We start from the raw sequence: 13,817 nt of genomic DNA, 5'->3' as shown, positions 1-13,817 counted from the left end.
TCTCTCTCTCTCTCTCTCTCTCTCTCTCTCTCTCTCTCTCTCTCTCTCTCTCTCTCTCTCTCTCACACACACACACACACACACACACACACACACACACATTCTTTTCTTGTATCTTTTGTATGAGAAAATGCTTTACTAAACAGCCACACCAGGGAACATATTTGCAAAATCAGGCACCTGATGGAGGGTGGGGATGGCAAAGAGCCAAGCTTGTGGGCAAAACCCAGCTGTACCACTAACTGTATGACCTAAGAAAGTTTTTCTCCCTCTCTTGACTCGAGTTTCCTCATCTGTCAAATAAGCAAATTGGGCTAGAATCCGAGATTCTTTCTCCAGGATCCATGAACTTACAAAATGACATTTTGTTTTTCTCTATTTCAGTATAATTTGTTTCCTTAGTAAGCCTATGTATTTTATTTTTATGTCGATAAGAATGTTATTCTGAAGTTTCCCTTGGGTTTTCCCCGACTGTCAGAGGGGCCTAGGACACATATAAGGTTAAGGTGCCCTAGGTAGGAGGCAGCGAAGTAGCTCAGTGGATAGAGAGCCAGTCTGGAGTTGAGAAGATATGGGTTCAAATGTGACTTCAGATACTTCCTAGCTGTGTGACCCTGACTGAGCAAGTCACAAAACTGTGATTGCCTGGCCTTTACCACTCTTCTGTCCTAGAACTGGCATCAATTCTAGGACAGAAGGTAAGGGTTTAAAAAAAAAAAAGATGCCCTCAGTGAGGCGCTCTCTAAGGACACTCCTTACTCTCCAGCCTGTGCTTTAGGGATCCCTGTGATTCGAATAGTTAATGTTTTCGTGATTTCCTCAGGTAGGAAGCACATGCCTCCTGTTTTGCTGTGGGAGCCAAGATATGGGGAAATGATGTTTTGGAAAAGGTGGGGAGGGCCCCTGGATGAGATCAGTGCAGGCAGCCTTTCTGACCCCTGCTCTGGTAAGAGCCCTGCCCTTCCCTTTCCTGGCTGTGACTGCCTTTGGCTGTGCTGTCCTTGGCAAGCTTGTATTCTCACATGAGTAAAAGTCACTGCAGGCAAAGGTTTCCAATGAACCTCAGCCCAAGGCCACAGGCTGGCTATACTCTACCTTCAGTGAGTTCAGCTAGGTTACAGCCCCAGGAAAGAGCATTAGACCAGAAAACCTGGCTGGTACTCTCAGCTCTGCCATTAACTTTGGGTGAGTCACTTCTCACTAAGTCTAGGATCCTCCACTATAGTTTGAGGACAACAACTCATTCCTTGTGCCCCTAGAGGCAACCAGATGGCACAGTGGAGAAAACGCTGGGTTCAGGAGTCAGGAAGCCCCAAGTTCAAATCCTGCCTCACACATTGACTAGCTATGTGTCCCTGAACAAGTCATTTAACCTCTGTCTGCCTTAGTTTCCTCAGCTGTAAAAAAGGAATTATAATAGCACCTTCCTCTCAGGGTAGTTATGACAATCTAATAGGATATTTGCAAAGTACCTAGCCTAGAGCTTGGCACATTTGGGTGCTGCAATTCTCAAATGAGATAAAATAAAACAAGTCTCCAAAAATATAAAGGGCTCCATAAATGGAAGCTGTTTAATGGAATCTAACTCAACAAACACACATTAAGTACCTGTTAGGTATTAGGCTCTATTCCATGCCCTGGGGATGCAAAAGCAAAAAACCAAAAACTTTCCCCCAAACAAAAAGTGAAAACAAAGCAATACAAAAAGCACTCCTGTTTCCTGACTCAGGAAGCTTTCTGTCACACTTAGGAAGAGGCAGGTAGAGAGAGCTTTGATTCCAAGTCAGGAGAATTGGAATCTAGTCTCTGAGTTACAATTTACTTACAGTACAATATTGTATCTACAGCCAAATTGGACAGCTTGTTTCTTCTTACACCAGGCTCTGCATTTTCCTACCGCCATCTTTTCAAAAACTATCTGCTAAGATTGTTCCATTGCACACTGTGCCCCCCCTCCCCATCTCTAGTCTTTCTGCTGGTGAAACCCTCTTCTTCAGCCATTTCAGTCATATCAGACTCTTTGTGACTCCATTTGGAATTTTCTTTCTTTTTTTTCAAATCATATTATAATTATATTATAAAAGATCATGGTAACAATTAAAAAATAGAGCAATCTATCAGTGAAACAGAATAGACAATGATGACTCAAAAACAATTACACTTAATATTCTAATGTTGGGTAAACCTGAAAACAAAAATTCCTTAATTTAAAGAATCCCTTAATTGCCAAAAAAAATTTTTTTGGAATTTTCTTGGCAGGTACAGGGGAGTGGTTTGCCATTTCCTTCACCAATTCATTTTACAAATGAGGAAATTGAGGCAAACAGGGTTGTGACTTGCCCCAGTCACATAGCTAGTAAATGTCTGGAGTAGTATATGAACTCAGGAAGATGATTCTTCTTGACTCCAGGCCTGGCGCTCTATCCACTGCACCACTCAGCTGCTAGTGAGAACCCTGCCCATTAACTTAAATACCACCTTTAGGAAAACTTCCTTGATTCCCTTCAAAAGGAAAGAATCTTTAGTGTCTACGATACCCTTGTGTTCACTGAAGTTGTTTAATTGGTCATTAGCTTGGTGACTTTATTCCAGTTATCAACCTCTCTAGATCTTGGTTTCCTTCTCTGAAAAATTAGGGAGTTTGGGCTAGATAGGCTCTAAGTGTTCTATTGTCTCTGGCTGTCTATGCTTTATGTACTAAGCGCAGGGGTAGGCAAACTTTTTGGCCATGAGAGCCGTAAAAGCCACATTTTTAAAAATGTAATTTCGTGAGAGCCGTACAGTGCTCACAGTGCTCACTCACGCTCCTGTAACTGTGCCTGAAAAAAAAATTGACTTTAAGGCTCCTGCAGAAAGAGCCATATCTGGCCCTCAAAAGAGCCAGATAGGGCTCAAGAGCCATACGTTGCCAACCCGTGTACTAAGGTATAGAGGCCAATTAGAGATAACATAAACATAGTATAGTGGGAATGATGTGGAATTAATTGCTATAATCATATCCTTCCTCTTCTTTCCAGCTATATGACCATGAGCAGATTCCTTAATCTCTTACAGACTCAGTTTCTTCATCTGTAAAAAGGAGCTAATAATGCCAGTAGTCTTTCTCTCACAGGATTGCTCTAAGGACCAAATAAGAATAGTTTGCATACTTTAAAGGACTTTATAAATGTTAGTTGAAATGATAAGCCCCATTCTAGTCCCGACAGGCTTATTTCTGTGACTTGGGCAGGAATGTAACCAGGTGGCTTATTTTAGCTGGCTTGACCTTGGGTGGGGAGTTGAGCTGTGCCCAAAGATTCTCTTTTCCCCCTCCTCTGACTCCCCATTCCATCTCTGCTGTCAGGGTACAGGTTAGGTGACAGGTATTTTCAGAGAGAGATAAGGATTTGGGACCCTTTTCCAAGTACCATAAAACTTTCCTTAAACAACAACAACAACAAAACAGGCTTAACTAAGGAGGGAGAGTAGGAGGTAAAAACAGAAGCAGGAAAGCAAGGCTCTCTCGCTGGGACTCCCACTCAGGCTACCCCCACATATAGCAAATATGCTTTCTCCCATCTCAGAATGTGAAGAATGCTCCTCATCCTGATAGGCCAGAAAGTGCCCTCTAAAGTCATCTGGCTGATGGTGCAAGAACTGTGGGTCTGCCCTGGGATTGCTGGCCTGGTCCCTCCCGCCCTTCCCTCTAGCCTCCTCCCAGCTGTAGGCTGGACAATCAAAGGCTGCATTGTACGTTGAACAGTCCAGAGGCTCTCTGGTGCCTGGGAGGAGGAGGCAGGCTAGGAAGGCTCCCCCCCTCTTCATCCTCCCCCAGAACTGCCCTGACGTGTGTTCCCTGGGGCCCCGAGCCTGGCTCCCGGATGATGGTGGACACATGGGCTGCTGTTTCGGCGTTCCCCGGCTGAGGAGTGTATGTCGGGGCCCAGGTGAGTTCTCTCCCATAACTTTCTTCTCAGGTTTTGGGGCTCGCAAAAGAGTAGAAATGCTTGTTGTGTTCTATGTTTAGAGAGGGGTCAGAGACCTGTGGCACCAGGCCAAACTTGATTGTGGCTTACAGAGGCTAGACTCCCAACTATAAAGAAACAGTTTGTAAGATCATTGGTTTTAGGGCTAGAAAAATCATATAATCCAGATCTTAATTCTTTTTCAAATAAGGAAACCAAGGCCCAGAGTGGTGAAAGCCCAAGGTCACATGGCTACCTTATGGCAGACCTAGACCTAACTAGATTCTCTACCCAGTGGTCTTCCCACCAGTGTGAAAGTGGTGCTTTCCCCTGTAGCACTCTCTAAGTTTGTGGTGAGGGTTCTCCTTCTCTCAAAGGTCCTGGGGGAAGTGAACAAGGGAGGTGAGGCACCTGAGGGAGGGCAATCTGGTGTTAAGAATCAGGAGCTCTGGGTTCAAGTACTGTCTCGGTCAGTAACTTGAAGATGCTTTGTGATCTCTAGTCTTCCCTAATGTAAGCATTATGTTCCTCATCTGAGAAAAATGATGGAGTGAAACAGGATGGTAAGGAAGGTTCCTAATGGCTCTAATAATGATCTATGACTCAGTCAATGAACCTGGCTTCAAATCCAGGCTCAGCTAAAGACCTGAGGATCTCCAGCAAGTCATTTCCATCATCTTAACCTGTTTTCCATCTTTAGAATGGCAGAGTGGATAGCTGGACTCAGAGTCAAAAAGACCTGAGTTCAGATCCCACCTTAGATACTAGCTATATGATACTGGGCAAGTCACTTAATACCTGTTTGCCTCAGTTTCCTCATCTTTAAAAAAATGAGGATAAAAATAGCACCTACTTCCCAGGATTGTTGTGAGGATCAAATGAAATAATATTTGTAAAGCATTTAGTGTGGTGCCTGGCATATTTGTCATTGTTCAGTCATTTCAGTTTTGTCAGACTATTTTGTGACCCCATTAGATTTTTTCTTGGCAAAGATCCTGGACTGCTTTGCCATTTCCTTCTCCAACTCATTTTATAGATGAAGAAAATGAGGCAAACAGGGTTAAGTGACTTGCCCCGGAGTCACCCAAATAGTAAGTGTCTGAGGTCAGACTTGAACTCAGGTCTTCCTGACTCCAGGTCTGCACTCTATCCATTGTGCCAACTAGCTGTCATAGTAGATGTTTCTCTATAAAATGGGGATAATCTTTGCTCTGCCTTCATTAATAATTAATGCTCCATTAATAATGGTGTTGAAAGTGTCTAACAGAATAATACATATGAAAGCACTTTGTAACTGTAACATGTCACCTAAGTGGCACATTCAGTGTATAGATACACAACAAGCACACTCTTTTACTGAGCTTTACAGTTTATGAGGGCAGCTAGGTGGCATGGTGGACAGGGTGCTGAGGCTAGAGTTAGGAAGACTCATCTTTCTGAGTTCAAATCTAGTTTAAGACACTTCTTAACTGTGTGATCCTGGGCAAATCACTTTACCTTGTTTGCCTCAGTTTCCTCATCTGCCGCATGAGCTGGGGAAGAAAATAGAAAACTACTCTAGCATCTTTGCCAAGAAAAATCCCAAAATGGTGTCATGAAGAGTCAGAAAGGCCTGAAAAAGGACTGAACAGTGTACAAAGAACTCCAAGTGTTATCAGCTCATTATATAGATGTGATCAAGACTTGCAGCAGTGAAGTATCTTGCTTTAGGATATATATCTGATATGTAGGGGAGACAAGCTCAAATACAGATCTCCTGCCTTTGGCCCAATGCTTGTCCTACCACACTGGCAGAGTCAGCAGGTCCTGCTCAGTCTCATAGTTGTCACTCTGAATGGAACAATTAGTTTGACTTTAGGCAGAAGTGGGGAAAATCTACAAGTTATATTGAGTTAAGTACCTAAAGTTTACAGACTGAGCCCCTCATTGGATAAGTGGTAAAGCTGACTGGATTATGGAGTAATTACAATAATAGTAATAAGAGCCAGTATGGTGCAGTGGATGGAGAACTGGACTTGGAGGTAATAAGACTCAGATTCAAGTCCTACTTCTGCTACCTACTGGTTATAGGACCCCAGATAAGACACTTCACCTCTCAGTGTTCTCATCTATGGTCTAGTAAGAAGACATTTCCTTGCTTGGGACCTCCCTATGCTAATGAAATCACAAGTTCAGTTCTTATCTCTAATTATAGTAATAACAATATTTTTGGTTAATTAGTTGTGTCTCACTCTTTGTGACCCCATTTTGGGTTTTCCTTAGCAAAGATATTGGAATGGTTTGTCATTTCCTTCTCCAGCTCATTTTACAGGTGAGGAAATGGAGGCAAACAGGGTTAAATGATTTGCCCAGGGTCACCCAGCTAGTAAGTGTCTGAAAACAGATTTGAACTCAAATCCTCCTGACTCTAGAGTGGACATTCTATCCACTGTACCACCTAGATGCCCTGCAATAGCCATTGCAGTAGCTTACATTTATCTAGTGCTTCAAGGTTTTCAAAGTCTCTTGATGCACATTGTCTTTTTTTTATGTTTTTTTTTAAACCCTTAACTTCTGTGTATTGGCTCCTAGGTGGAAGAGTGGTAAGGGTGGGCATTGGGGGTCAAGTGACTTGCCCAGGGTCACACAGCTGGGAAGTGTCTGAGGTTGGATTTGAACCTAGGACCTCCTGTCTCTAGGCCTGACTCTCAATCCACTGAGCTACCCAGCTGCCCCTGCACATTGTCTTTTGATCACTAACCTGCCTCAATGCAGGCATCCACCTTCTACCTCCAGCAAGACCCTGAAAGCATGGTTGTCTTTTTTCTGACTGGAGGTTTGGCAGATCATTGCTGGCGTTCATATTAGTATTTTGCAAAGAAAAATCAGTCCAGGGGGCAGCTCTCCTTCCCTCTTCTCCCCATGACTTTTTCCAATAGAAGCCCATGGACCTACCTGGTGGTTTAGATACAGTGAGCCCTTAATAAAATATCTATTGAATCTATGGACACACCACTGACACCTCTTGCCCACACTGCAAGTGATGCTGAATTAGGTGCAGGGAGAAGAAATCTTGTGAATTTCTGCAACCTTTTTAAATCCCTGAGATTATTATTACCTTTTATCTCTTCTATTCAATGACAAATAGCAAAAAAAGAATGTCTAACCAAATTGTCTTCATTTCCATTTCTTTAACTTTTGTCTCAGGCTTTTACATTCAACTTCTGACCTCATCACTTAAGTAAAACTACTCTTTCCAAAATTAACAATGATATATTTTTTAATCATTTCTATTTATTGTTGTTGTTCAGTCATTTCAGTCATGTCCATCTTTGTGACCCTATTTTCTTGGCAAAGACACTGGAGTGGTTTACCATTTCCTTCTCTAGTTCAGTTTTCAGATAAGGAAACTGAGGCAAATAGGGTTGAGTGGCTTACCCAGGCTTACTCAGTTAGTAAGTGTCTGAGACCAGATTTAAACTCAGGAAGATGAGTTTTCCCAACTCCAGGCCTGGCACACTATCCACTGTGGCACCTAGCTACCCACATTTCTTTTTAATTTTAAATTTTAATTATTTATTTGTTTGTTTATTACATTAAAATTCTCAGGCATCTCTCACCATCCTTTTCCTCCTTATCATTTAACAAAAAAATAAGCCATCAGCATTTCTATATATCACCAACAAAGTCCTGCAAGAAGAGATAGTAAGATAAAAGCCATTTAATATAGCTATAGATAGAATAAAACACTTATGAGTATACTTGCCAAAACAAACCCAGGAATTACATGAACATAATTACAAAATACTTTTACTACAAATAAAGTCAGATTTAAATAATTGGAGAAATATTAATTGTTCATGGGTGGGTAGAGCCAATATAATTAAAATGACAATCCTGCCTAAACTGATCAATTTATTCAATGCCTTCCCAATTAAATGACCAAAAGCTTATTTTATTGAACTAGAAAAAATAATAGCAAAATTCATTTGGAAGAACAAAATAGCAAGAATATCAAAGGAATTAATGAAAAAATGGAAAAGAAGGAGGCCTAGCAATGTCAGATTTTTAACCATATTATAAAGCAGTAATTATCAAAAAATATATGATACTGGTTAAGAAATAGAAAAGTAGACCAGGAGAACAGGACAGACATACAACAAATAGTAGTAAAAGATTATAGTAATCTTGTATCTGACAAAAGCAAAGATCTAAGCTTTTGGGGTAAGAATTCACAGTTTAAAAAATCTAGCAATTATTTTTTGCATTAATGTTTAACAATTAATTTTACTAAGTACATTCTTTGCAGTCTTGGGAAGTAAGTCATATAAAGATTCTTAATTTCATTTTACATATGAGGAAACTAAAGCTTCTTACACAACTGGTAAATGCTCTTTTTCTCCTATGTTGCATTGCCTCAAGTGATATGACTTTCCTTTTTCTGGACTCTGGTTTTTCCATCTATAAAATGAAAGGGCTGGGATTCTAATGGAATTAATAATACCAGATTAAACAAATAAATAAAAACCCCACCCTTTCTCTAGTCATTATCAATTCTTTGCAGCATGACAATTCTGAAAGTGAGAAAAAAAAGGATAATAAGCAGTGTAATAAATTTAAAACATTAAAAGGGGACTTGGTTATGATTCAGCCTTAGAAACTTTCTTCTCTATCTTCTTTTGTATTGTTAATTTTATGCACACAAAAGATATCTTTGAATCAAAATGACTGCTTTGGGACTTCGAAGTCCTGGACAGTTGTGCTCTCTCTTTATATTCTTCTTTAACTTTCATTCCAATGATAGGTCACTGATCTTAAAACAGTAGTCTAGGATTTCTGGAAAGACCTTTTGTTTAGGAGGGAAATTGTGTTTTTAGTTTATAAAATTTAATTTGAACATAGAATAGAGGAACATCTCTGATGGCATCAGCAAGATGTTCCCAATTAACTTCATTAGCTTCTTGTACATTTGTTTGACTACAGAAAGACTGATTTTTGGCATGCAGAGCATTTATCCCATAATATATGACCTTCTAATTGGTCATCTGCTTGGTTAGGAATTTGAGTCACTTACTTTTGTACTGCATCCAGTTTCTTATTTCTTCTTTGACTTCTTCTATCCAGGGTATACCCTTGTACAACTGTTTCCACAAAACTGATAAAGATTCTGGAATTGCCTTTTTAGAACCAAAAATCCAGGTCTTCTACCTCCTTTGAGGATATTTTCTTTTAAATCACTTCTTCAGTAGCTTTAATTAATCTCAGTTTCTGTTTTACTCTAAGGAAAATGATTTATTTTATTGTTAATCTGGGAGAATTTCAGTGCAACAGAGAGACTACTGAGGGACACCATATCACCAGTTTTTCTTGATCATTTCCATATGTAGATTGGTGCCTTTTTGACTTCTGAGTGGCTTTTTTTTTTCTAATTTCCTGTGCCCTGGGAATTCTTTCACCAGTGTGGCATCTGAGTTGGTGCTTTCTTTTTAACTCATTGAGAACAGACTTCTCCTCTGGATATCTCTCTGTATGTAGCAGTTTGTCTGCAGTCTCAGTTCCAGTCAGTGAAAAAAATCTTCCACATTTTTCTGTGGTTTTCCATAAATAGTTCATTTCCATTGGCAGAAAATTTGCCAAATTTAATAGCAACAATCTTGTTCTTTATATTGCAGAAATCATTTAAAAATCATCTCTATACATTCACTTTACTCTTTTAGCTGCCTAAACCTTAGAAATAAACTCTTTGAATTTCTTTACTGCAGTCTCCAAGTGAACAAATAGATCTTTCATATCCTCAGATAAACTTTCTAATTCTCTTCATGTTCTCATTAGAATTCACCATAATTAATGTGAAGACTAGCAAAGATTATTATCCTCATTATATAGATGAATTAACTGAATCTCAGGGAAGGGTTAATAAATGGTAGAGCTGGAACTCAAATCTAGTACCTTAAATTCTATGTTCTAAGATCCCTTTCAGTTCCAAAATGTTATATTTTATGTTCCAAGGGTTCTTTTATTTAGGCTATTCTATGTTCCAAGGTGTCTATCAGCTCTAATATTCCATGCTAAGGTTTCTTCTAGTTCCAGCATTCTATGTTCTAAGATCCCTTATAGTTCTGGCATCTTATTTTCTAAGATCTCCAATTTTGGACGACTAAGTGCCAATGGATGCCTCCCAGGACTTCCTCTATCTGGATGTTCAAGGGAACAAATGTCTGGCCAGAGTACTGTCTCAAAAGTGTTGCTTCTACCCACTTTCTGGACTTAAAGGTGGAAAGACATGAGTTCAAACCCTACCCCATTGTATAACTCTGGGGAAATCACTTAATCTTTCTCAATCTCAGTTTCCCCATCTATAAAATGAAGGGGTTGGACACAATTGCTTCATAGAGTCTTTAAAGCTCTAAAACCATGATCTTAACATGGGAATTGCTTACTCAGTTATTATTTTTTTCTCCTCCAGGTAAAGAGGGTCCTTCTAATATACAAACTCCACCGAATGGACTCAAATGGCCAACGACCTCAACAAAAAACAAGGGAAAATGTTTCCAGTCACAGTCTATGACATCAGGTATCTCAATGCCTGGAAGGAGGAAACTTGAAGGGTCCCTCTTTTTTCATCTTCTATATAGACTGTAGCAACATCTCCTGCTCCATCCAGCCTTACCCTCTTTTAACTTTTCCTTATTGTACCCACTGGCTGAAACATCTGCCTAACGTACCACATACTTCAATGACCTCCCCAAAGATATATATGTACACAGCATGTGTGTGTCTAATAGGCATTCATTTTTCTTCCTCCTATCTCCTCTAGGAGGAGACAGACAGACAGACAGAGACAGAGATACAGAGAGTAAGAAGGAAGAGGAGGAAAAAGTAGGAGGAGGAGAGGGAGGGAAGAAGGAAGGAACAAAGGATGGAAGGAAGAAAATTCCCACATAAGTCAAATTCATTTCTTATTCTGTATACTAGTGCATAATCTCTTTGTCCTGAGATATATAGTGTTCTTTTTCAGTTCTCTGGAGTCCAGGCTGATCATTGAGTTGATCAGAATTCTTAGGCCTTTCAAAATTGTTCATTTTAAATTATTGATGTTATAGTATACATTGTTCTGCTTTATTCTGCAGCAGTTCATACAGTTTTTCCATATTTTATTGAAACTAGTTTTTCTTTCATTTCTTAGAATACAATAATATTTTATTACACTCATATACCAGAATTTATTTGGCCATTTCCCAATTTATGAACATTCCTTTAGCTTCTAGTTTGAGATAGTTCTTTTTCCATAACGTTGCCATAAATATTTTTGGGCCTATAGGACGTTAGACATAGCAATGTTATACTTAGGTTTCTACTGTACAGTAACTTTTGTGCATTACTCCAAATTCCTTTCCAGAGTGGTTAGATCCATTCATAGCTGCTCCTTGACTTGAAAATATCCAGGAGCTTTCTGTTCCCTACAGGATAAATTTCATTCATCTGGAAGTTTATGTAAGGTTTATGGGGAAAGGACTCAAGCAAGGCCATATAATTAATAAGCAACAGAGCTGAGAACTAAATCCAGGCATAGGGCTCTTGTGATTGTTTTATTAATTGATTATACAAGACTTGCTCTATGATTTTGGAGAAATCACTCCCCTCTCCCTCTCTGAGCATCAATTTCTTCTTTTGTTCAAAATGAACATTTTGGATGAAATGAACTCCTTGGTATGTTCTAGCTGTAAAATTCTGTCACTATGTTTGGGAAGCCAAGCTGGTTATTCCCATTTCAACACCCATCATTTCCACATTGCACATTCCACATGCCTATGATATCTATTTCCTTTCAGAGATCCCCCTCTCTTTCTCTGTGTATAGCCTCTCTGGGCGGGGAATCAATGAACAACTGCAAGAGGCTGCAAGAAAAAGATTATGGGCCATGGAAAATGATAACAAGGAGGTCAACGCATTGTTCAAGGTGAGCACCCATGGCAGTAAGAGGAGGGGAGAGAAGAGAGATGGGGAATTTCCAAACCTACTCTCCAATGAGCATGGAACGGTTGTATGATTTTACACACACACACACACACTATGTATATTAAGCACCAGCTAAGAACACTGTACTATGCTAGAGATTACAGAAGATTTAGATAAGGCACGGGGCTAATCCTCATAGAGCTTATACACTGGTACAGGGAAAAGATGCAAACATGGTCATACAGTGCATGATCAATATACTAGCAAATGACAAAACCAAATGCTATGTAAAGTGTGATAGAGGTCATTATTGAAGGGAGATACCAGGGAAGGTGTCCTGGAAGAAGTGACATTTGAGTTGAGTTTTAGAGTAGAGGTCTTCCTTGCACTTGGTAGAAAGGTGGTAGATTCTAGGTATGGAATGAGGCACACATGGTAAAGGTGCCAGTTTATTTTGCTTAATTGTTATTCCTAATTAACAGGGGAGAGATCTGTTGGAAAGGGTCAGCAGTATATACAAAGCACTGATGATATTGAGTATAGGGAAAATGGAAGAGTAAAAAAGATGAGCATTAAGGTCTCTATGTAGAATTTTATAAAATAAAAAGATTTCAGTAAAGTGAAAGCAATGATGCATTAAAAGCATAGCAGAGTAGTTTTTGGCTTGGAATTAAGGAAGACAAAAATACCAAGTGAATAAACAAGATACTTTGGAAAGTTGTTGAATCTTTCCCTTAGATATTTTAGGTGTTGTGAAACCACAGGAATTTTCCTTCTTTTGTAAAGAGGTAGGGGATCATGGATACTTTATGTTACATCTTCAGTTGTATCATTTTTAAAAATTACCCTCCATTTATATATCCTAAATATCAATTCTAACACATAACGGTGATGAGGGTTAGGCAACTGGGGTTAAGAGATTTGCCCAGGGTCACACAGCTAGGAAGTATATGAGTCAGATTTGAACTCAACTCTTCCTGACTCCAGGCCTGGTGCTCAATCCACTGAGCTACCTTCCTGCCCCTGTGTCATTTGGTTTTCTTTTTTTTTAAACCCTTTTACTTCGGTGTATTGTCTTATAGGTGGAAGAGTGGTAAGGGTGGGCAATGGGGGTCAAGTGACTTGCCCAGGGTCACACAGCTGGGAAGTGGCTGAGACCGGGTTTGAACCTAAGACCTCCTGTCTCTAGGCCTGGCTCTCACTCCACTGAGCTACCCAGCTGCCCCCTGTCATTTGGTTTTAATGAACTGTGTTTCTTTGTGACAAAGGAGGGCATGTTGGGAAATACCTGTGGCATTAAAACTTTTCAAATGATTTTTAAAATATATGGGCAGGAATTCAGCCAAAAAAGATGAGGAAAGAAAAGAATCCAGCTATAGTGAATAGACTAATCAAGGCAAGGCAGTATGCAAGCACAATGCATTATGAGGGACAGAACTATCCAGTTTGACTAGAGTTTGGAGTATGTGAAAGGGAGTGATTTGAGCTATGGTTCGAACTTGGCTATGAATCTTCCATGGCCATAAAAAGAAATCTGAATTTTGTTGTCATTGTTCAGTCATGTCCAGTCTTTGTGATCCTCCTTGGTGATGTTCTTGGCAAAAATACTGGAATGGTTTGCCATTTCCTTCTCCAGCTCATTTTACACATGGGAAAACTGAGGCTAACACAGAAGTAACTTGCCCAGAGTCACAAAACCAGTAAGTGTCAGAGAGGCCAGATTTGAACTCAGAAAGATGACTCCAGGCTGGAGCTATATCTATTGTGCCAAATAGCTGTTCCTGTGAACTTTACTTTAGTGGAAATAAATTGCTCCCAAAGACTTCTTCATGGAAGGAAGATATGACTAGATATGGATGTAGGGTGTTCTGGTAATCATCTAAAGAATATGTTGAAGGGGAGAAAGTTAAAGTAGGAAGACGTGTTAGGAGGCAA

The 13,817-nt window shown here is 39.8% G+C and overlaps 1 protein-coding gene across 1 annotated transcript in view; it reads left to right on the top strand.

The window, feature by feature from the left end:
- Window positions 1-3,860: 3,860 nt before the first annotated feature.
- Window positions 3,861-13,817, top strand: part of SH3TC2 (SH3 domain and tetratricopeptide repeats 2) — a 74,065-nt gene continuing 64,108 nt past the window's right edge. The window contains exons 1-3 of the mRNA XM_044664439.1: window positions 3,861-3,926; window positions 10,390-10,497; window positions 11,756-11,883. Coding sequence (XP_044520374.1) covers window positions 3,875-3,926; window positions 10,390-10,497; window positions 11,756-11,883 — 288 coding nt within the window. The 5' untranslated portion in view covers window positions 3,861-3,874. The remainder of the gene's footprint in view (window positions 3,927-10,389; window positions 10,498-11,755; window positions 11,884-13,817) is intronic.

This window comes from Gracilinanus agilis, chromosome 2, assembly GCF_016433145.1.
Source record: "Gracilinanus agilis isolate LMUSP501 chromosome 2, AgileGrace, whole genome shotgun sequence".
In the NCBI taxonomy this organism is placed as follows: Eukaryota; Metazoa; Chordata; class Mammalia; order Didelphimorphia; family Didelphidae; genus Gracilinanus; species Gracilinanus agilis.
This window is presented reverse-complemented; position numbering and strand designations above follow the sequence as displayed.